The sequence below is a fragment of the Rhineura floridana genome, chromosome 2, assembly GCF_030035675.1.
Source record: "Rhineura floridana isolate rRhiFlo1 chromosome 2, rRhiFlo1.hap2, whole genome shotgun sequence".
NCBI lineage: Eukaryota > Metazoa > Chordata > Lepidosauria > Squamata > Rhineuridae > Rhineura > Rhineura floridana.
This window is the reverse complement of record NC_084481.1, coordinates 11,676,205-11,700,535: the sequence shown is the minus strand read 5'-3', so window position 1 is coordinate 11,700,535 and position 24,331 is coordinate 11,676,205. Positions and strand designations below refer to the sequence as shown.

General features: G+C 41.8%; 1 protein-coding gene across 1 annotated transcript in view; it reads left to right on the top strand.

The window, feature by feature from the left end:
- Nucleotides 1-1,715: 1,715 nt before the first annotated feature.
- DYTN (dystrotelin) overlaps nt 1,716-24,331 on the top strand; it is a 59,737-nt gene continuing 37,121 nt past the window's right edge. The window contains exons 1-6 of the mRNA XM_061607505.1: nt 1,716-1,734; nt 10,416-10,490; nt 12,363-12,558; nt 16,039-16,124; nt 18,737-18,834; nt 23,236-23,307. Of these exons, the coding sequence (XP_061463489.1) occupies nt 1,716-1,734; nt 10,416-10,490; nt 12,363-12,558; nt 16,039-16,124; nt 18,737-18,834; nt 23,236-23,307 (546 nt within the window). The remainder of the gene's footprint in view (nt 1,735-10,415; nt 10,491-12,362; nt 12,559-16,038; nt 16,125-18,736; nt 18,835-23,235; nt 23,308-24,331) is intronic.

Sequence of the window (24,331 nt, the reverse complement as noted above, 5' to 3'; positions counted from 1 at the left end):
GTCTATATAGTTGTTTTGATTACCATTTTTTCTTTTTGTCGGCATTGATATTTTAAAGGCCCATCTGCAAGCATTTTGAACATGAATCAGTTTACTAGTATGGCTGACTATATAGTTCCATGTATTTTTCAATTCTGTGTATGCTTAAAATTAAATTACTTCTAATTTTGCCATGTAGACATTACATCTTAGCTATATCTTAGTATCATTAGACCTATCTTAACTAAGGATGGAAAGATCTATCAGTTTCCGTTTTCTCAGCTGCTCCTTTTTCCAGTCAGACATTCAGTTCTCTGCATTTCTGCAGCAATTTGCAATTAAAAAACAATCCTCATGAAAACATTTTAAGCATTTTGGTGTTAATACCTCCTAATAAACACATTTTTGTATGAAGTTTGGATTAACGTACACATTTTTGCAAGCAATTTCTTCTAATGTAATGCATTTTTGTACGTTATGTTCACAAAAACCTTCATTTGAATGCACACTTTCCCCTAATGTGTGCATTTGTCTGCCCATTGGTTGGATAGAGAACTGCATCACAAAATTCGGGTAAGTGCACATTTTGAAGGATGGCTGGGTTTGATAGATTCAGCTTTAAATTTCTCTCCCATCCCTAAATTTTTATTTCAAGGACGTACACTTTTTCCTTGGGATGTCGGTTGACAATGAAGGTAGACTGTTCTGATGGTCTCAAGGCTCCTGCAGACCTTCGGTGGCTAGAGAGGTAAGGCCTTCCCTTAAGGGAGAAGTAGTGTATGCAGTTGCAGCAGAATGCCAGTGAAAGAACACAGACGCACACACACAGAGAGAGAATTTCCTGGGTGCAGCCACCGCAGAACTGCCTCCTTCCTTGATTCTCCACTTGAATAATAACTTGAGACACCTGTAAACTGTGCTGCAATTGAGAGAGATCTGGAAAAGGGGAGGTGGGTTAAAATGCACGAGAAGCAATGCTGAAGAACTTCACTTTAAACTCAAGTCTCTAATATAAAGTTGTATGTTGTAAGCCATCTTGCAAATACTTTACTGACACATCAGATATAAATATTGTATGTAAACAAAATGAAATAAAGGATACTGTTGTATCCTTATCACAAGGTGTGCACATTTTGCTTCATTAAGAACTATTGATTATAAGGCTGACCGGTATATACATTGTTTGTCTATATAGTTGTTTTGATTACCATTTTTTCTTTTTGTCGGCATTGATATTTTAAAGGCCCATCTGCAAGCATTTTGAACATGAATCAGTTTACTAGTATGGCTGACTATATAGTTCCATGTATTTTTGTTGCGACAGTTCTCTGTTTTGCTGCTCTGTCTTTCAGGACATGAATTCAAGATCCTGTTCCAGCTAGGGGACTCTGCTCCTACCCTAGGCTGAGTTTATTTTATTTATTTATTTAAAATATTTCTATCCCGCCCTTCTGCCTTACAATAGGGCACTCTGGGCGGCTACAATAAAATCGCACACATATATAATAAACTACACAATAAAACATTAAAAATTACAATAAATTAAAATGTGTAAAATACTATTAAAATACATAAAATGCATTATGCACATAAATACATAAAATGCATATTTATTTATTTATATATTTATTTGATTTACATCCCTTGCTGCTGCTTGAAAGCTACAACTTTATATATCGTAGTTTGTTTATTTACAGGGAATCCACAGTTGTTTTCCTGCCTCCAATTTGAATAAGATGGATTTAGATCAACAAGGTAAATATTAGATGGTGCCAAGTGATCCTCAAAAAAATTCTTGGTTATTTCATCCATTGGCCTCTTACTGAAAATGAAATTGGGTCTTTGTCTGTGTTAAGAGTTTTTGGTAGATATATATATTACAGTGGAGTGCAGAAATAATTGGCCTGTTAAGACTGATAACTGAAAGAATCAATCAATCAATCAATCACTTTATTACAGTCAAAAACCAGATACAATAAAATATTAACAACAATTTCAAAAGATTAATTCGCGAAGAGGTATAAAAGTTTTTTAAAAATTTAAAAATTAAAAGGCACACATTTAACAATCAGGGATACATATTTTTCTCCAACGGATTGCAGCAACTGTGTATTTGGCAACTACAAGAGTAACTTGGGGAGAACAATCCCCAAGTAAATAATCCACATAAAATCTTTCTGATCTACCGGGTAATGACTTTAAAATGGGCACGATTAGTTGTTGTCTTAAGTCTTGATAAAAGGAGCAACGAAGAAGCACATGCTCGCTAGTTTCTATCTCGTCGTATCCACAAGGACATAGCCTTTTTAAGTAAGGTATTTTATTATACCTGCCCTCAAGGAGAGCAGAGGGGAGTATATTTAGTCTAATTAATGTAAAAGCTCTCCTATAATTGGGTAAGTCCAAAGCCGATAAATAAGACATTAAAGTGCAAAATTTAGGGTTATGTCTTTGATTCCTAATTTGCATTAAATGCTCTTGAAAATCAATATCACTAAGACGCTTTTTAATCGTTGCGCTAGCCAAATTAAAACCCATCTGTAAAATATTGGGAAGGGAAAATCTCAAATTAGATATTTTAGCGAGGACAGTTTTAACCCAAGGGGAACCAAAAGAATCCAATAAGACTTGCGGGGCCAGACCAATTGGATTGAATAGCAATTTGAGCCAGAACAATAGTTTCATTTTCCAAACAAGGGATTCAATGGATTGTAAACCAACTTCCAACCTCAGTATAAAACTAGGCACATATGTAGGTACACCAAGAATAGCTCTGAGAAATGAGTTTTGGATAGATTCTAAAACTACAATGTTCTCACTTGTAGTTATTTGTGAGCCATAAAGTAATTGAGGGACAACTTTTGCTACAAATATTTTTATAATGGGTGGAACAAGTTGTCCACCCTTATTATAAAAGAATGATAATAGAGCCTTAGTTGTACGCTTGGCATTTAGCATAGAGTATTTAAGATGCAATTGCAATGAGCCTGTTGATTGAAGAACAATTCCTAAATATCTGAAGTATTTAACTTGGTCTATACAATAGTTATTAATTCTCCATACGTGATTTATTTTTCTCCTTGTGAAAATTAGGACTTTCGTTTTCTCATAGTTTATAATAAGTTCTTCTTTCAAGCAAAAAGAAGCAAAAGCCCTCAAAAGTCTTTTCAAACCAATCGGAGATTGGGATAACAATACTATGTCATCTGCATATAAGAGGCAGAATCTCGGTGAGCCCACTAAATTCGGAGGATGAGAGGCAATAAAAGCAAGGTTTTCCACCACTGCATTAATATAAATATTAAACAGTAGGGGTGCCAATATACATCCCTGCTTTACCCTTTAAAGGTAGGAATTGGATTTGTTAGGTGCTCCTTGTTATTACAACAAATTTGTAGGTACGTATCATCATAAAGACCCTGTATTAATATCAATAGGTGCCTATCTATGTCCAGGTCTAATAGTTTGGACCATAATCTTGTTCTCGATATCAGGTCAAATGCCGATTTAAGGTCGATAAAAGCAGCAAACAAGGCTCCTCTTTTTTTACAAGCATACTTAATTACCAAATGTTGCAAAACGAGGGCGTGATCAAGAGTTGAACGCCTGTTCCGGGGCTAAAATTTCATTTTGATTTATCCAATATGATAATTTTTTATACAGATAACTTGAGTATAATTTACTTGTTATATTAAGTAAGCTTATAGGCCTATAATTTGCCAGATCTAAAGTAGAGCCTTTCTTATAAATGGGTACAATAATTGCAGTTCCCCAACCCTCAGGAATTTGTAATGTAGAGTTTATTGTGCTAAACAATACTGCTAGGATTGGGGCCCACCACTCAGCGTTGGCCTTAAAGACTTCCGGAGGTATACTGTCCGGACCAGGGGCCTTATTTGGCTTCAGATCTTCTATAAGTTCCATCACTTCGACAATTGTAACAGGCGGCCAAAGAGGAATTTCAGATGGTAATTGCAATGGTTGTGAGAATCCAGAACTAGTCGCTTGGAACAGATTACCATAGTAATCTTCCCATACAGTTGGGGCGATAGTACACTCAAACTTGAAAGATGATTTAGGCCATTGAAGGGCTAATTGCCACCAAAAAATAGCCGAATTTTTTAATTTGGAAGCTTGCAAGAGGCTTTGCCAGGATTGTTTTAAGGCTAGGCGTTTTTTCTTTTTTATTAAAGATTTAAATTGCCTTCTAGTTTCACAAAAATTGACCAAATTTTGCTGAGTTCTAGAATTCTTATAAATTAGATGTTTGGCATTTAGTTGTCTTTTATATGTCAGGCATTGTTGATCAAACCAGGGCTTCGACTTAGGGAATCTGCCGCTCATTTTGAACGTGGATTTAACAACAAGCAATTCACGAACTTTGGTCAACAAAAGGTTAAAGCAGTTATAAACCTCCAAAGTTTGAGGTGTAGACATTAATTGAGTTTTTATGGTTAGTAATTCTGTAGAAGTTAGTCTATTCAAAAACTTTTCCTCCAATTCAGGTAGCCACTTTATCCGTGCTGGGTGTATTATTACATCATCTATATCAAAGGCTTGTTGATCTAAGAGTAAAGGCCCCTGATTCAAAGCAAGCGTTAGAATAAGTGGGTAATGGTCACTTTCGGGTTGAGGCATGACCTTAAAACTATCAACCAGAGGGAACAGTTCTTGAGAGACAAATATCATATCTATTAGAGATGCTCCTCTAGTTGATAGATAGGTCGTTTCACCTACTGAGTCGCCTCGCGCACGTCCATTTAGAAGCACTAAGTTCTGTTTTGATGTTAATTGCATTAAACAAAGTCCAGCATAATTTATACCCTTATCTATAGATTGTCTGGAAGGAATAGACATAGGGCCATCAAATATTGGAACCTCCGATTTAAATTTAGCAAACAATGCATGGTCGGATATACCCATCCTAGCATTAAAATCACCAGCTAAAATTAGCATGGCTTGAGGATGGGATTTTATTAAATCATTTAAATAGGCTTCTAATTTTTTGAGTTTTTTATCGACAGAGCTTTTATCTTGACTAGGTGGAATATAGGCATTAATAAGAAGCAAAGAAATATGTGGAAACTTTAATATTACGGCCAATGCTAAATCAGGCAGGGGTTTTAAATGAATAAACTTGGCCTTGATTTTGGTTGTAACAAATACACAAATACCCCCTTTATGTCTCCCCCCTTTTTTACTTGGGGCAGCATCCAATATGGCTGTTGAGTAACCATCGAGGTGCAAGAGATCAGCCATCCATGTTTCTTGGACTAAAATAACATCATGTTGTGAAATAGTACTCAAGAACGTCGGGAGTTGGACTTTATTAATCCACCCAGCAATGTTCCAAGATATAATTTTTAAATTGTGGGTGGACTTCCCCTCACTTAGTCAATTTAACATTCTAGGAGCGGGGTCCTTTTCTCCATTGTTAACAGTAGTTAATTGAGCATTATTTGGAGAAACATGGCACTCGGTGGGACTTAATCTTTTTAGTGCCAGCATAAGATTTTCAAGGCTATTCATAATATCAAGTTTAGCCTCTAGTGGTAAGGTAGAATAGGATTCCAGAAGTATTAATTCTTCTGAGGTAAAATTTTCATATACAATTGGCGGATCATTTGCGTCCCTCTGTATCTGGGCACCGCTCAAGACCAAGACAGATTGTCTAGATGGTGATGTAGAAGGACCATATGTTTCCAACGTCTGGTTTGGCTCCATATACAGTGTAACAGGGGGATGTGTTAATATACCTTCCTCAGGTCTATTTGGCTGTAGCACTACTGGGGATCCTTCCTTTTCATTATTAACAGTACATAGATTTTGCATTACAGATAAGTTTTGCATTACAAGCGACACATTTGAATTACTATGGTTAAATGCAATAATGCTCTGAGGTTTAACCAAATTATCATAAACCCGAGAAATGCCTAGATTATTTTTTAAAAATAAATCTTTCTTATCATAGAAACGTTTAGCCTTATCTACCCCATGGAAAGTTATCATGGCTCTGGCATTAGAATAATTATAAAAAAGATATTCAATATTTACAACTTCTTTCTTACATATAACACCGGGGGATATTTCGTTGACGATCTTTATAAGATGATGTGTCCTTTCTTCCTGTGTTAAATATCCTTTCATTTTGGGGTAGTTTATTAGAGCCAACTTTTTGGTGTTTAATACTAGTTTCCAATTTCTGACATTTAGCATGGGAGGTGAAGAGTTTATATTGTTTATATTCTTGGTAGATTTTTCCAGTTGTAATACAGCCACGTCACACAACGGAGATTTTAGCTCTTCAATTTGAGCTTCTGGAGTTAATGGAATTATTGGATCTTGAATGGTCTCAGCTGAATTTGGATGGTTAAGTTCTTGTCCAATAAGAAGTTTACACTTTGTCTTCTTTTTCTTTTTCTTTTTCTTCTTGGTCTTTTTCTTAATAGACGTCTTAGGATTATCTAATAACTTGAATAACTTTTTAAAGTTCATATGGCATCTACGGTGGGATCCACTCACTTTGATGTTTTTGCTCTTTTTAATGCATTGAGCTGATGGTTTACTAGGCTTCTTATTATTAATCGTTGAAGGGCGAATTATCAGCAGTGAGGTTTGGCAAGCCTTTGAGGTTGTCTCTGTTGTCACAGACTCAGCAACAGGATGAAATTCTTTGGTTGCAATGAGTTTAGTCAGTGTTGTGAGCAGCATATTCGATTCAGCCACAAATGAAGAAATTTGAATTAATGAATTGGACATTTCCTGACACCAGCTTTCGTTCATCATTGCTGTTCATGTATTAGATGACACAGCGGCTTTTGCCACATTTTGGTGCAAGAGGAATAACGGTGAACTATATCGGGTTGCCTCAGATGAGTCAAAAGATTCAAGTGGTGGCATAGAACTGGCTGTGCTTATTGCTGAGATATTAAACTCTAGCATAGATTGTAGTAGATCTCTTCCCTCCGTAGCCTCTTCGGCTTCTTGGGCTAAACTTAATGAATCAAATTCTTCATTGATTAGCAACCAGGAAGGATAGTTATTTCGCGTCCCATTGTTAGTTAGTTTATCACATTGCTGGCTACCTTTTATCTCTGATTTGTTGTTAGACTCATTGCCAAACTCATTTGGATGGTAATACTGTGTTATTTTAGCTTGCTTTCCTCTTTTGGTAAGCGGCAGTTCTTCCATTTTCAGTGGGATACCTAAGTCTTTGTAGCTTTGTCTTGTTAGAACCATATTAATAGCCGTTTCCTTTTCCTTTTGATACACAGAAATCTAAAGCAGCTTAATAGCTTAATTTTTAAGTTTATCTGTATGTTACAAGCTACAAGAGAATAAGCTGCATATCATCTCTTAGTTTACATTCCAGGCTGATTTCTGGGCAGCTGTATAACAAACAATCCGCTCTCAATTTGCAACAAGTTCGTGGGATTTACATTCCAGCTCTGGTAATGCTCTACTGTATTTTCATCAAAGATAGCAGAATGAGAAAGCTGTTGGACTTACTTGTCTTCTGAAAAGAGTTATTAGGGCTTCTATTAATAGCAACAGAGTGCCAATTACAGCGTCCTTATTGTCTCACGGCCATTTTCCTCGAGGGGAGGCCTGAAAGAATAAAGAAACTTAAAGTTTATTACTATCAAGAGGTAAAGTCATATATGCTGAAGCTGCCATGTGGCATGTACTCAGGGAGCCATTACTAACTAACTGAGAACAAGAACAAGAAGAGAAGGGAGGAAAAGGAAGAGCAAAGCCTGGAAAAACAAAAAAAACCACTTATGAGGAGGAATCAGCAGAGGGAAAAATAGATTGCCTTTCTGTCTATTGCCCCACACTGATTCAGGTCACTTGTAACGCACATTGGTGCTTTACTTGCAACAGTCTGCATGACTGGTTTTAGATTAAGGCAGAGGGGCTATCATGCTTTAGGTCACACCTAAAAAGTGCCATCATGTACATACTGCCTCCAGCCTTAGGATATGCATTCCCTGTGGCATACATACATGCTTCCCAAATAAGTATGCATATTCTCTATAATATGTACACAATCATGCATTCTCTTCTGTCTCTCACAGAGTTTACACACACACACACACTTCCATGCATATACGTTTCTATGCAGTTGTGAATACAACTTGACACATAAAGATGCGCACATGCAACATGCACCACACCAACATCCGCACAGTCATTCACAAAGGGCATAACCTTTCGGATATCATGCAACTAAATTATACGACAACAACTACAACAACAACAATAATCCCACTTCAACAGGAGCACTTTTCATCTGTGGCCAGCTCAGAAGTTCAACCCACTAAGTGGTTGTTATTGTAAGTTAGTTATTAATTTGTTTAAAACATTTTTATACCACTTCATTATATTTCAGGGTAGTCAGTGTGGTGTAGTGGTTAAGGTGTTGGACTATGACCTGGGAGACCAGGGTTTGAATCCCCACACAGCCACGAAGCTCACTGGGTGATCTTGGGCCAGTCACTGCCTCTCAGTCTCAGAGGAAGGCAATGGTAAACTCCCTCTGAATACCGCTTACCATGAAAACCCTGTTCATAGGGTCGCCATAAGTCGGGATCGACTTGAAGGCAGTCCATTTTTTCATTTTTTACTGCATAAAACATACTGATCCTCCTCCAGGATATCAAAATTCAAAGCTTGCAGAATTAAATCAGTAAAATTGATTAAAATGTGTAAATAAATAAAATGAGTAAATAAAACAAAAATGTTTTGCCTGGCACCTAAATGATAGGAGTGTTGGTGGTGGGCGAACCCCGTTGAGGAGGGCATTCCACAGTCAGGGTGCTGCTATGGAGAAAGCCCTTTTCCTTGTAGATGCCGTGGAGGAGGAGGGCCACGAAGAAGGGACTCAACAGAACGTTTAAGGAGGGGGCTGGTTCAGGCTGATAATGGACTCTTGTGCTAGTAAATATGGATGCCAAAAGCACAATACCTTGCGTGTCTCGTGTGTTGAACCATGTTAAGCACTCCTTTTTCTACTTGGCTCTGTTCATATGCAGTTATCAAAGTCACTGTCAAATGTTTGCATCATCCAGAGAGAATTCTGAGTGTTCATGTGTCCTTGCAGGGGAATGGCAACATATGTAGTTTTAGGGGACTTGTCTGCACACATTCTTGTGTTCCTACTTCAGTTTTTATTATGAGAAGCAGGAATGTGAGAACTAATACCAGTAATGGGCACTAAAATGTGTCACCAGGGAGCTTGGTGTCAATGTGGATGAATACAGTGCACACAGGAGGAAGATGAAGAAAGGTGCACTTGGTATCTGGGGCCCATCAGATATGCATTTCCAGTTCTAAAGAAGCATTAATGAAGACAGACTGTATCTGAATTGTACCCAATTTAGGGACATAGGAAGCTGTTTTATATTGAGTCAGGCCATCAATCTCTAGCTCTGTATTGTCTCCACTGGCCAGCAGCAGCTCTCTAGGGATTCAGGCAAGAGTCTTTCTCAATCCTATCTGGAGATGCCGGGGGTTGAACCTGGGACTTTTTGTATGTAAAGCATGTGGTCTATCCCTGAGCTACTACCCTGCTCTATGAAAAGTTTAGAATCCTCCTTTCACATTCCTACCTGTTGCTTCCTTCCAACAATTACTGGAAGCTGACTTTAAAAAAAAAATCAGATGGAAGAACAAATAATTTGATTGTGGCAACATTTATTTTCTCTTTTAAAAAAAAATAATTCGTAGAGTTTAGGGAGCAACAATAAGATGAGAGCATGTATGAAAAAGAACAGAAACAGACATGAAACATTTCAAGTCAGCATCAACGCATGCATAGGAATGCATACACAAGTCATGGCAATTGTATGCAGTATACAATGGATCACAGCTGGTATAGCACAGTGGGGAGGAGCGCCTGGCTGGGAGTCCAGAGTCTGTGAGTTCAAATCCCCACTAGTGTCTCCTGGGTGTCAAGGGCCAGCTAAAGATCACCCCCACAGGGAGTGGCTCAGGGGTTACGTGCCCTGCCACCTGGGCAGCCGTGGGCAAGTTGCATAGTCCCAAGGAGCCCAGTTGCCCCCCAGCTGGCAGTTGCGGACAAGGAAGGGGCTGGCTGGTGTGGCTGTGGCAGGTGTACCTGTAGCCAGGTGGTGAGGACTAGCCTCAGAGGGAGGCAGTGGGAAACCCCCTCTGAATACCGCTTATCATGAAAACCCTATTCATAGGGTCGCCATAAGTCGGGATTGACTTGAAGGCAGTCCTTTTTTTCATACAATGGATCAACAGACAAGTTCAAGTTGGCAAGTCCCTCCACAAGGAGTTCTGATGGCTTAGAGGGCGAATACCTTCCACAGAGGAGATAACAAAAGAGCCAAAGGGGAACCATGCATTTTCAAGTACATCCGGTTGAGCCTGGAGTTTTGATAAGTTGATGCTGTGTTTTTTCTTCACAGAGGCTTTGAATACCATTGAGAATTCTGTCTACAGAACAGCCCTGAAGCTCCGCGCTGTGCAACGCCTGTGCCAGAGTGAGTTGTGTAATGGGCAGGCCTCCTTCAGAGCAACTTGGAAGGAGCTGAGGCAGACCCAGCGTTGACCCAGCACTGGGATGGCTCAAAGAGTTTAGCACATTATGTTCTTTGCATCTGAATGAATAGATTCCTTTTGAAAGTACCCCAAAAGACTTGTAGCACCACTGAACCCACCGACTCCTTCAGAAATCACCATGCTTAAATTTATTCAATGGCAATAATGATTTAAAATGCAAGGAGCTACTGAGATATTTATTAGCAGCAGCATGACTCACACTGGCCAGATTTTGGAGAGATCTTAATGGAGTCACAACTGAATACCAGCACAAGAAGATTTGGCAATTAGCAGTGGCGGAAAAAGTAACACACAAATTAAAAGTTTTAAGAGGTCAATCAAAACATGATTACTTTATAGGGGAATGGTACACAGCTAATAATATGATTCCAGCACCTCAATATTTACACATTTGGAATGCTTAAGACATAACATTTTTATTCTCTAAAATATATGACACTCTCAAAAGTTTAGCTGATCCCGTCCAAGAAATCACATTTAGTTGCCCGACTTCACATAACAATTCATGGTACCAGTACATTGTAACACAGACAGTTTTAATCTTATTCAGATATAGCATTCACCACTTCGCTATATCATCTACCTGACTGGCTTCCTATGTTTAATCTTTTTCTTTTTTCTTGTTTGTTCAGTTTTTAGATCATAAGGTTCTCCCCCTCTTTCCAGATATTGTTTAGTAATAAATAATAAGGGAAGGAAATAGGGACTTCCTATTTCCAGGGTTTGGGAAGCAATGTGATAGTGAAATACTTGGAATGAAATGGGTAACTACGTACACCCAAATCCTATGTTCTGCAGATGTAGATGTAAATTTTGTTTTGGAAAATAGAAAATGTTAATAATTTTTTTTTAAATCACCATGCTAAGAAATAAATGTGAAACTTGTTCATCTTCTGAGTAGGTCTTGAGTGAAAATAGCACTGGGAATACATGAGTTGTTGGCACCATAGGCCATAGGATTTTAGAGACGAACAAGTGTCAGAAGATTAAGACTGGACCAAAATTCCTTCTCCAGTATCCCAAGTTCCCCCCCCCCACAAAAACAGGGGCCAATTCTGCTGCTTTCTCAGAGATGGGAGAGAGACATTTCTCCAATTTTGGTGGGAGTGGGGAAGGAATAAGGCTATCAATGGCTACTAGCCACAGTAGCTATGTTCTACCTCCCCTGTCAGAGGCAGTGTGTCTTTGTATGCCAGGTGCTGGGAATCACTAGTGGGGAGAGTGCAGTTGCACTCAGGTCCTGCTTGTGGGCTTCCTATGTGCTTCTGGTTGGCTGCTGTGAGAACAGGTTGCTGGACTAGATGTGCCATTGGCCTGATCCAGCAGCCTCTTATGTTCTTAACAGAGAGGATGCTTAAAACTCGGAAGTCTAGAGAATTGTAAGGGACAATGGGAAGCAATGAGAAGAGCTCTTTTGAAGACAATCCAGAGACCTAGAGGCAGGAAACTTAAGTAGTGAGGATCAATGTCAACAGATTTGCCACATACGTGACCTTTGAGGGCAAGACCCCTTTATGGGGATCATCTATAGTGCCTAGTTTGTTTTTTTAATGCTTCAGGTGTCCTTATATTGTCAGGGATATATGGGTTGTATTCAACTAAGGCCTAAGTTGATAAAACATGGTTTATCATGATGTCTGAACACAGGCAATAAGAGTTACAAGATCTGGCTTAATATGGGGAAGTTCTTTGAATCACGGAGCATGAGAAGCTGAAATAATAAAGGGCAATGTCTTCATTTCGAGGGGAGCTGGTGGGACCTTGCAATTCATTTGTTGCTTTATTTTTCATAGTCGACTTGACTGATGCCTCCTTGATTCAGCAAATCCTGCCAAACCACCAGTGTTGGGCTGAGAAGTCTCTCCCAGCGGAGCAGATCTTGCAGCTGCTGAAGAAGATTTTTAAGAGAGCCCGATCAGAGAAGCCAGGCCAGGTGGAGCCAAAGGCCCCTGAACTAACAATGAGCCTCCTGACCGCTGCATATGACAGGTAAGAACAGAAAGAAAATTAGTATCTCACACTTTATAGATTTATAACAGTTTTGCTGATCACCATTTGATATGACAATATCTCCAATGCCTGATATATTTTTAAAATTCATGATTGGATATATCTGGCGATTTCAAATTCTGCTGTAAGCACAGAATTTAGCATCCTGAAATCACTGTTTCAATTATTAAGAAATCAAGTTACTAGTCCTAATGAATCCAAGGATAGGCTTGGACATGTGTGAGCAATAGTGAGTGAACTTTCAGAAGCCAGGAGACAGAAGGATGGGCTGAGCATGATTTAGCTAGCAATCAGGTCTGGGGATGCAAAGGCCCTGCTTAGATCTTCCACAGAATTTGCAGAAATAAAAAAGGTTTTGTACAATAGGCAACTTTAGGCAACTGTGCCTAATTTATGCAGACATCAGAATGGAGCTTTTTTGGTGCAGAATTTGGATTGCCTTGGTGTTTACGTTAAAGTACAACCATACGTCTCTCAGACTGATGACACCAGCTCTGAACATAGGTTTGAACAATTAAAGTTCAAAGAGGTTTTATCTGTGCTGCTTGAATTCAATTTTGATATCAGCTTTGCATGTTTATTGTTTTACTTACCATAATTTGCTTTAAGTGTAAGCTTCCTTTTGCAAAATTTTGTTTATCTAGTATCCTTTCAGATAATATTTAAATCTGATTTAAATTATATTTCTTCAGACTGACCTCCAATGGCTTTGCCTTCCTGGTCCTTTTTTGTATTGGTAGCTTTTGTGTAATTTGTTAATACCTGTCTTAAAACACAATGCCTAAGGAGTCCATGTTCTTCTTCATATTGTCTAGACCAGGGGTTCTCAAACTTTTTATCCCTAGGGCCCCCGTGATGGCTGACAAATTACTGAGGCCCACCAGTCACAAAATTATGGTGCAAGGGCAGAGTTAGTCACACAATGGTGTCAGATGGAGGCAGTTTGGCATCATCAGCTGGCAGTTTTCTACTGATAGCTAATGTTTTGGAAATTGCTAAATTCTTTGTCTTAGTGTTTTCCTTGTGGCAAGGAGTTTGATATCAGCAAGGCCAGCCCCCTTGCCAGTGAATGCACAGGGTCAAGGGTTCTTGCTTTGTCCCTTCCTCCATGTCTACATAGAGTCCTTGTATGTCAAACGTTAGTTCACCTGAGCTCACAAGTTATCAACACCAGGTGGAGAATAGAGGAGACCCCACTCAAGAATTCTTGAATCTTGGGAGGTGCCAGAAATTTTCTGTTTGAGAGTCAGACTTCAGACAGCAGAATCCTTATAATAGTCTTTATAATATATGCTATTTATTCATATCTTGCACACAACAACTAATAAGAGATGGTGAGAATGATCAGTGTAAACTACTAGTCGAATGAGGTGGTTTGGACATGTGGTTTGGATATCAGGAACTTCCTCTTACTTCATTTTGACATTTTGCCAGACATTGGCTGTCTTGCCCAGACATTATCTTCCAGCTGCTTTCATAGGAAAATTATAGCTTTAGTCAGGAGGCGGAGAGGAATAAAGTTTTTAAACTACTCCTTTTCATACTATTTGGCTCTTAGGCATGAAGCAGACTTTATAAGCTATTTCAAAAGTCTTAAGTATATTCTAAGCAATATAAGCAGATGTAAATGATTTCAGCACATTTTATGCATATTTCAAACCAATATCTTGGCTGGCCCATTACAAGTTCAGTAGGTCAGTTTTCCTCAAGCTAAGTACAGGCATTTGTTCTGAACATATTATGACTCAGCCTCCCCATGTTAGGCAGAATCTGCTGGTCCCTAGGCTCTAAGTGGAGAAGGCTTTTTCTTTTTCCCTTTCCCCTTCCTATACATCTTTCAAACTATTTTATTCATCTCCTGTAATTTCTTCTCCCTCCTTTCACACTCAGCTTGTACCTTATCCTCCCACTCTCAACTAATATTTTCTTTCATCCCTCCCTAAGTTTACGCCTTGCTTTTATAACAGCTTTCTTCTCTTATCCCCTTCCGTTCTATTCCTTGCTTGATTATTAATTATTAAATATTAGCCTTTTATCTTACATTCTAATTTCCTTCAATACTTCCCCTGCCCCATTCCCCTCAGCAGAGGAAGACCTTCCTCCTCTTCCCCCCAACTTCTCTGTCTCCTGAGCGTCAGCCAACTTTATTCATCATGTAAGGAGATGCTGGAGCTGATGTTGGGCCAGCCAAAGGGCTCTGGTATGGCTAGGGAGTGGGCAGGCAAGTGAGAAAGCACTGGGTAGGCTGTGGCACAGAGGCCTACCTGAAAGTGTCCCATGGCCCACTGGTGGGACTTGGCCCACTGTTTGAGAAACAGTGGTCTAGAACCAATAGAGCATTATCATTGTTTAACAATGATATTGAAAAATGCCCCTTTATTTTAAAAGGCTAGAAATTTGTTTTTAAAAATAAAAGAGCAAACAATTCCTATTTTTGATGTTCAGCTATGAGTATTGTTGCTTATGTAGCCAAAATGGCACCATGCATGCACGAGAGGGAGGTATTAGCAAACCTGGGTTTACAGAAATATAAAAACATTTAGGGAAAAATGGGGGGGCAGAGAGACTCAAAACAGCTTAACAATGATTGAGTGTGCTGCTTGGACATGGAATACTGACTGACCTCTAAGAATGTAAGAGCGTAAGAACAGCCTGCTGGGTCAGGCCAGTGTCCCATCCAGTCTGGCATCCTGTCCTCATAGTGGCAAACCAGACGCCTCTGGGAAGCCTGTAAGCACATAGAAAACATGAATGACATGGGAAAGGGTAAGCTAGAACACTTCTTTGTGACGTCTAGTCTTCTATGTATAAGTTTATTTATTTATTTATTTATTTATTTATTTATTTATATATTGAGGGGGTGGAGGAAGAACATTCAGTCTTGTGAGCCCACACCTAAAGTCTGAAGTGGTAGAACCTGGACACCTCAGTGAAAACCAGTTTTTCAGATACAAACAGGAAGAAAATATTCCTGTATCTCTAACTCAAAGCTTGGTTTGCTTTAATGTTGCAGGTTATGATATCACAACCTCAGTGATGACCCTAGACCAGCTTTTCCCAACCAGTGTGCCTCCAGATGTTGTTGGACCACAACTCCCATCAGCCTCAGCCAGCATTGCCAATGGCTGAGTCTGATGGGAGTTGTGGTCCAACAACATCTGGAGGTACACGGGTTGGGAAAGGCTGCCCTAGACCAAGGGTGGGCAAGCTGTGGCCTTCTGGATAATGTTGGACTCCAACTCCCATCAGCCCCAGCCGGCATGGCCAATGGTCAGGGTTGATGGCAGTGGTAGTTCAGCAACATTTAGAGGGCCACAGGTTCCGCACCCTCATGTAGAACCTATCTTTCTTTGTCAGATAAAGAAACATCTAATGCCCATGTCTTAATATAAGTAACATCACAGCTGTTGACTTTCCTCTTGCATCTGGGACATCACGTCACGTATTATTGCATTGCAGAAACGGAGTGGGTTGTTTCCAGCCCCGATCTGCTGCAGCTGCTCTGATTGCTCTCTCAGGGGACAGCCTTCTCACCAAATATAGAGGTAAGGGGCATTGCTCTTCTACAGTCTACTGAACAGGTTAGGCTCAGAACGCTGACAAATAGACAAGGAGTTTTGCACGGTAAGCAAGTCAAGTCTTGCTAAGCACAGATGAAAGTGTGAAAAATGAATTGCTTGCCCTGTGAGAATAACAGGTGCAAATAAATAAATGCATCTTCTCTTTCCCTCCCCCCTTTCTTTCTTTCTTTCTTTCTTTCTTTCTTTCTTTCTTTCTTTCTTTCTTTCTTTCTTTCTTTCTTTCTTTCTTTCTTTCTTTCTTTCTTTCTTTCTTTCTTTCTTTCTTTCTTTCTTTCTTTCTTTCTAGAATTTATTAGTCGCCCATCTGGTTGGCTGTCCAGCCACTCTGGGCGACGTACAACATAGGCATATAATACCTGGACATTGAAAATCTAAAAACAATGAAGATAAAATCTAGCCCACCCCAAAAGCCTGCCTGAAGAGCCAGGTCTTCGAGGCCCGGCGGAAACTCATCATAGAAGGGGCATGGCAGAGATCATTTGGGAGGGCCACAATTGAAAAAGCCCTCTCTCTAGTCCTCACCAGTTTGGCTGTTTTGACTGATGGGATAGAAAGAAGGTCTTTTGAGGCTGATCTTGTTGGGTGGCATAGCTGATGATGCTGGAGGCGCTCCTTTAGATAGACTGGGCCGAAACCGTATAGGGTTTTAAAGGTCAAAACCAACACCTTGAATTGGGCCTGGTAAGCAACTGGTAACCAGTGCAGCTCTTTTAGCACTGGAGTGATATGATCTCGCCGGCAGCTGCCTTTAATCAGGCGTGCCGCCGCGTTCTGTACCAGTTGCAGCTTCCGGACCGTTTTCAAGGGTAGCCCCATGTAGAGCGCATTACAGTAGTCTAGGCGAGAGGAGACCAGGGCATGTACCACCAATGGGAGCAGATGATTGGGAAGGTAGGGGCATAGCCTCCGTATCAGATGGAGTTGATACAGCGCTGCCCGGCTCACAGCCGAAACTTGAGCTTCCATGGACAGTTGGGAGTCAAGAATGACCCCGAGGCTACAGACCTGGTCTTTTAGGGGCAATTGTACCCCATTGAGCAACAGGTCTAAATCCCCTAACGTTCCCTTGTCTCCCACGAACAGTACCTCGGTTTTGTCAGGGTTCAGCTTCAGCTTATTCCTTCCCATCCAGCCACTCACCGATTCCAGGCACTTGGATAGGGTTTCTACAGCCAACCTCGGTGAAGATTTAAATGACAGATAGAGCTGCCCCTCCCTCAATTTCCCTTTTTTTTCATCCGTAGGTGAAAGGGCTGGGTGTTGTGAGCTGACAGAGAGACAAAACCCACAGTCCAGTGCACAGTTAAATGTACTCTAGAAAACTGAATTTCACAGGCTTAAATGCATTGAACTCCATGTTAGATTGTGTGTAATAATCCCGTCTCACCATACGTGTAATATAGTGGTTGGAGTGTTGGATTATTTAGGACTGAGGAGACCTAGATTCAAATTCTCAGTGAAGCTCGCTGGGTTATCATGGGCCAGTCCCTATGCCTCTACCTCACCGAGTCATTTTCAGTGCTTACAATGCAGATTAATTAGTTCACCAAATGAATCCAAAAATCTCTGAATTACACCTAAAAGTACTTCCTGTAATTTCCAGGTGAACTGAATGTGAACTAAGTTCCTTTTGCGGTAGAACTTTGGGCAGTTTATAATTCAATTTAATTTTAATTTCAATTCAATAATTTACGTAAATAGGGTTTTTTCATTGCGTTTGTCTCTGTGTTTGGTTGTGGCCATTGCTTCGACCATTTTTCCCTATCTGAAAAGTGATGCTGCTGTGTAAGCTTAAAGATCATTGTTGAGGGAAATACATAAAACGACGATTCACATTACACTGAGTGTGTGTTTTGATGTCTTCTTAAGTATATCTTATACTTTAGCAGAGCAGCTTGTAAAATTCTGAAGTAGAGGAGGAGAGCCAAGGACCACATGAATGAAATGTGAATGGAACTGAGAAGTGAACTGGAATGGAATGGAATTAATTCCAGGGCAGGGGGGAAATTTGAACAGGAACGAACTCTTTTTTGGAGGGGGTGAAGTGGAACTGGAATGAATCTCTTTTTTAAATGAAATTTCCAGGCACTGGTTGTTGTGAGGGGAACAAGGAGGCGGGGGGAAAGAACCATGCTTGACACCTTGAGCTCTTTGGGGAAAGGTGGGATATAAATGTAATAAATAAATAATACTTGTATTATTTATTGCTTCAAGAAGCTCAGGACTGTGTACATGGGGGTTAATCTATTTTATTGACACAACAATCCTATGAGGTAGGCTAGGCTGAGAATGATTGATCAAAGATCAGCCACTACTGATGGACGCAAGGGCTTTCATGGCTAAGTGGGGATTTGAACCTGGGCCCAGTTCTAGCAATATATTCTCCCTGCTACATAATTTTAACTTGGGTCTCTCCAGCCTAAGTCCAACATAATCAGGCCAAGATCATATCCAAGTTTTACTGACTGTATCTTGTTTATTAGGTTCTACATATCTAACCTGAGGAATACAGGTTGGAAAATAACTCCCTTGGCTCTGATTCTGGGATGCTGATTGGTATTCTCTGGTGTTGGCAGCTCTCTTTCAGCTTTATGCAACCTGTGTAGGAAGGAGTCCCAGCCGCACTCATATCACTCGAAATGGTGTGAGAAATCTGCTCGCAGACTTACTTCAGGTAACCCAGCTACCGTGCAATGTGGAACTGGACAGATGGTGCATCTCCTGAAGATTACAGGCCAGTTGCTTGTTTTGAGACAAACTATAGAACCCTAACAATAGACCTGTAAAGGAGATATCTGACAGATGGATAGCCCCAGAGCATCCTGTTCATTCTGCTCAGAGGCTGCTAGGATGCTGAGAAATTGAAGTGAGGCAGAAAAATGGGATGTGCAGATGAGAGAGGGTAAGGCATGAGGAGGAATGAATGGTTAAGGTAAGACAAACATCAGGTTCCATGGGACCGAGGATGGGAGGGGCTTCACTGGGAGTCTTGACACCACCACTTCCTGCTCCTCTGGTCAACACACACACATGTGCATATTCATGTGTAGGCTGGTCACTTTGTCAGGTCAGGTGAAGGCAAAAGACTCATATGTTGAAGATAATAATAATAATAATAAAATTTTATTTTTAGGCCGCCTATCTGGCTGAGTGAACAGCCACTCTAGGCGGCGTACAGAATTAATTTTAAAATACAGTTATAAAATACACAAATAAATACAATTATCACATATTCAGTTTACCCCCATCTGTACACTATAAAACTAAAATTAACTAGGGGTTCTATATGCCCGCTGAAATAGCCATGTTTTTAGTCCTTTACGGAAACCTACCAAGGAAGGGACATGGCGTAGATCATATGGCAGAGAGTTCCAGAGGGTGGGGGCCACAACCGAGAATGCCCTCTCTCTGGTCCGCACCAGTCTAGCTGTTTTAACTGGTGGGACCGAGAGAAGGTCTTGGGAGGCTGATCTCGTCAGGCGGCATACGTGGTGATGCTGGAGGCACTCCTTTAGATACACTGGACCGAAACCGTGTAGGGCTTTAAAGGTTAGTACCAACACCTTGAATTGGGTTCGGTAAACTGGTAACCAGTGTAGATCTTCAAGTACCGGGGTGATGTGATCCCGCCGGCGGCTATTCGTAATCAACTGTGCCGCCGCGTTCTGTACCAGCTGTAATTTCCGGACCGTCTTCAAGGGTAGCCCCACGTAGAGCGCATTACAGTAGTCTAAGTGAGAGGAGACTAGTGCATTCACTACCCGCGGGAGCAGATGAGCCGGAAGATAGGGTCGCAACCTCTGTATCAGATGCAATTGATACCAAGCTGCCCGGCTCACTGCTGATACCTGAGCCTCCATGGACAGCTGGGAGTCAAGAATGACCCCAAGGCTGTGAACCTGGCCCTTCAGGGGCAAACTAACCCCATTCAGCACCAGGTCAATATCTCCTAATCTTCTCTTGTCTCCCACAAGCAGTACCTCAGTCTTGTCAGGGTTCAGTTTCAGCCTGTTGCCTCCCATCCATTCACTTACGGACTTCAGGCACTTGGAAATGGTCTCCACAGCCAACTCCGGTGAGGACTTAAATGAGAGATAGAGCTGAGTGTCATCCCCATATTGGTGGCACTGCAACCCAAATCTCCTGATGATGGCCCCCAGCGGCTTTACATAGATATTAAATAGCATGGGAGAGAGGATAGAGCCCTGTGGCACACCACAATTAAGAGGTCTGAAACCTCCTCCCCCACTGCTACTCGTTGGTGCCTATCAGAGAGAAAGGATCGGAACCACTGTAGCACAGTGCCCCCAATTCCCAATCTCTCCAGGCGATCCAAAAGGATACCGTGGTCGACGGTATCAAAAGCCGCAGAGAGATCCAGGAGGACGAGGAATGAGTATTCACCCCTATCCAACGCCCTCCTCAAATCATCCACCAGGGCGACCAAGGCTGTTTCAGTTCCATGTCCAGTCCTGAAGCCCGATTGGAATGGATCTAAATAATCCGCTTCCTCCAAGTGTGTCTGTAACTGTTTGGCCACCACTCGCTCAATCACCTTGCCCAGAAATGGTAAACTGGAGACTCGGCAGAAGTTATTCAAATCTTGGGGATCCAAGGAGGACTTCTTTAAGATGGGTTTTATTACCGCCTCCTTGAGGGCAGATGGCAGTGCCCCCTCTTCCAAGGAGGCATTTACCACCGTCTTGATCCCTTCGCTCAGTCTCTCTTTACAGCTCATAATGAGCCATGTGGGGCAAGGATCAAACAAACAGGTGGTCGGTCTCACAGTAGAGAGCACCTTGTCCACTTCCTCAGAGGCAAGAGGCTGAAACCGATCCCACCGGACCGGATTGCAGCTGGCCAACTCTGACCCGCTTCCTGTGTCCACGGCGTACGGAATCGAACTCTTCAGACGATCGATTTTATCAGCAAAATGTTTTGCAAATGCGTCACAGGAGGCTTTAGAGTGCTCCAAGGGTTCCTGCGCAACTGGACCGACCAGGCTTCAGACCACTTGGAACAACCTCCTGGGACAACATTCTGCAGATGCAATAGAAGCAGCAAAGAAACCCCTCTTTGCTGCCTCTGTTGCCACTTGGTAGGCCGCTATTGCTACTCTAACCCGTGTCCGATCATCTTCAGAGCGAGATTTCCGCCACCGGCGTTCTAGTCGTCTCACCTCCTGCTTCAAACCCTGCAACCGTGGTGTATACCATGGCGCGATTTGAGCTCTATTCAGGGGGAGAGGACGTTTTGGGGCCACCCGGTCTATTGCCCCGGTGATCTCTCTATTCCACTCTGTCACCAGGGTTTCGACCGGGCGGTCTTCAGTCAGCTCCAAATCTCCCAGTGCATTCAGGAATCCTATTGGTTCCATCAGACATCTGGGGCGGACCATCCTAATAGGTCCCTGTCCCCTGCGAAGGGTGTGCGGCAATAAGAGGTCCATTTTTACCAGATAGTGATCTGACCATGACACGGGGTCTGAAGAAATAACCCCCATTTTCAGAGCACTACCTCCCCCTCCCGAGGCAAATACAAGGTCAAGAGCATGACCAGCTACATGGGTGGGCCCAGAATTACTAAGGTGCAGTTCCCAGGAAGTCATGGTTTCCTATGAGAGCCGCCTCAGCATGCAGGTTAAAATCCCCCAAAACCAAAAGATGAAGAGTATCAGCCTGATGGTGATGATCGGTGCATGTTCTGCTGCAGGGGGACAGGGTTTTAGTCCGAGTGGGAGGGAAGTGAAGGACCACAACTCAGTGTGGTAGACCACCTGCTTAGCATGCAGAAGGTTCCAGTTTCAATCCTAGGCGCCTCCAGGTACCACTGGGAAAGACTCTGGCCTGAAAAAATGGAGAGCTGTTCCCTGCCAGCATAGATAATGATGTGTTAGATAGACGAATGGTTTGACTTGCTATAAAGCAGCTGGCTATGGTCCTAGAGCCTAGGGACACTGAATCACATGCCACTGATACCAATATAACACTGAGGAGAAAGTGTCGGGTCAAGCAAAGGTCAGGTTCCAGCAAGGCAAGGACAGACAAGGATAGGTTCAGAGGGGCAAGGCAGAAGTCAGGGTCTAAAAGACAAATAGGCAAGGTTAGTAGCACCCTGGATAGCTCCGAGTAGAACCTAGGTTAGAAGTCAGACAAGGCAGACTTGAATGTCGTTCCAACAACCAGCAAACTCTGAGTCTTTAACAGGACTGCAGCCTCCTCTGAGCAACTAGCCCCTCCCCTAATGAATGAGGACCTTTATTCTGGGGGTTCTTGCCTTTTGGTGCATATACCCCTAGAGCAGCCTTTCCCAACTAGTGGGCCACCAGATGTTGTTGAACCACAACTCCCATCAGCCTCAGCCAGCATTGCCAATGGTCAGGAAAGATGGGAATTGTGGTCCAACAACATCTGGTGGCCCACTAGTTGGGAAAGGCTGCCCTAGAGGGTCCATGGATGAGCCTCAGGGGGTCCATGAATTGGATGCAAAAAAAAAAAAATTCAAATGCAATAAAATAAATTGTATTTATTCGTGGGGGTCCAAAGCTTTCATCAGATTCTGAAAGGGGTCTGTGACCCCAAAAAAGGTTAAGAACCACTGCTGTGTTCTTAAAGGAGCACAGCCTGTTGTAGAAATCATTCACTCTAGTGATGCAGAGGAGGCAGGAGTTCTACTAAGGCACCTGAGCTGGAGTTCTCGAGAATCTGAGGAAGGCCAATGTGACATCTTCAGGTTCCTTTAGTGGTGGAACTCCTAAGAGGCAGGGATGTCAAAGGCTGGTTTTGAGGTTACATTCTCCTCCCAGTCCAATATGTCCTCTGTATCCATGGCCTCTTCCCTTCAGGGATAGAAAGTCAGAGCTCTAGGTCATGACAGTGATCTGACATTTCAGCATACATCCTTTGAGTTAACATTTCAGATGTGAGACCTGAAATAAAACTGTCTTTCTAGTCAGGACAGAAATGGTTTTTCACTTTTATTTACTCATATTTAGCCTCTCCTTGTTGCCTTTAGTTAAGAATTGTGATTGCAAAGGACTTTTCTTGAGGGCTTCTAGTAATAGTGCATTTTGCAGGTCCTGGCAGTGGTAGGAGAATGCCGTAACCTGTCTAATGTGGACATTGCAGTACAGAGTTGTTTCAGTGGGGTAAGTCAGAATGCAATATTGAATCCAGCTGGAATTATATATAGCTATCTACATTGGCAGAAAATGCACTTCTAAGATAAGATGGGCACCCGTATGCTTTAATTGCACAGTGCCTTTGTTTTTCTTGGTCACCAAGCAACATCTCCTGTAAGGGACCATTTTGCAGATCCAATTAATTTCTCAGCTTATGGACCTTGGAGACTATCAACACCACAAGAGGCTTTCTGTTCAGTTTTGGGCAACAGCCTCAGAAGAGGCGAGGCTTCAGTGGTACCCTGGATAGCTCAGTGGAGGAGTCAGGCTGAAGACTCCATAAGAGCAGACCACAGATGCTGCTTAAATATGATGTTGCTTAAATAAGTTCCTCAGCTTTATGTCAGGCAGCATCCCCAACATACATTTAAAGCACATGGCTTCTCCCAAAGAATCTTGGGAACTGTAGTTTACCCCTCACAGAGCTATAATTCCCAGCACCCTTAACAAACAACAGTCCCCAGGATTGTTTGGGGAAGTCATATGCTTTAAATGTATGGTGTTGTTAGCTCCACCTTTGGTAAGAGGAGTCGACGCCAACAGAGTGGGGAAGACTGTGGCTGCACCTAGGGACTTCTGAGCTGGAGTCTTCCCAGATAGAGGAGGGCAGCACAATGTCCTTGGGCTGGAGAGGCAGTGACAGAATGGGCACTTCCTGTGCAAGTGCTTCTCGTTGGTTATGTATATCTGGGCCCTGATGGCAAATTGCTTTCTCCAATCTGAATCCCTGAGGAAGGAGAGTATGTCTCCAGGATCATGACACATTCTTTGCAACTGAATATTTTAGTAGCCTTCCAAAGACCTTTAGGGTCTGGTACTTTCTCCTGCACAAGGGCGTTGTTACAAGCCCCCTTCTTCTGTGGTAGACTCCAGATCTGCTCCACTTTTGAAAAAAACTTTATTTTTAACTTTGCTGATAAGGTGGCTGGGTGCACTGAAAAGCGCAGTGCTGGTGAGACTCCTAGCCACCCACCATCTTAATTTCTAAATA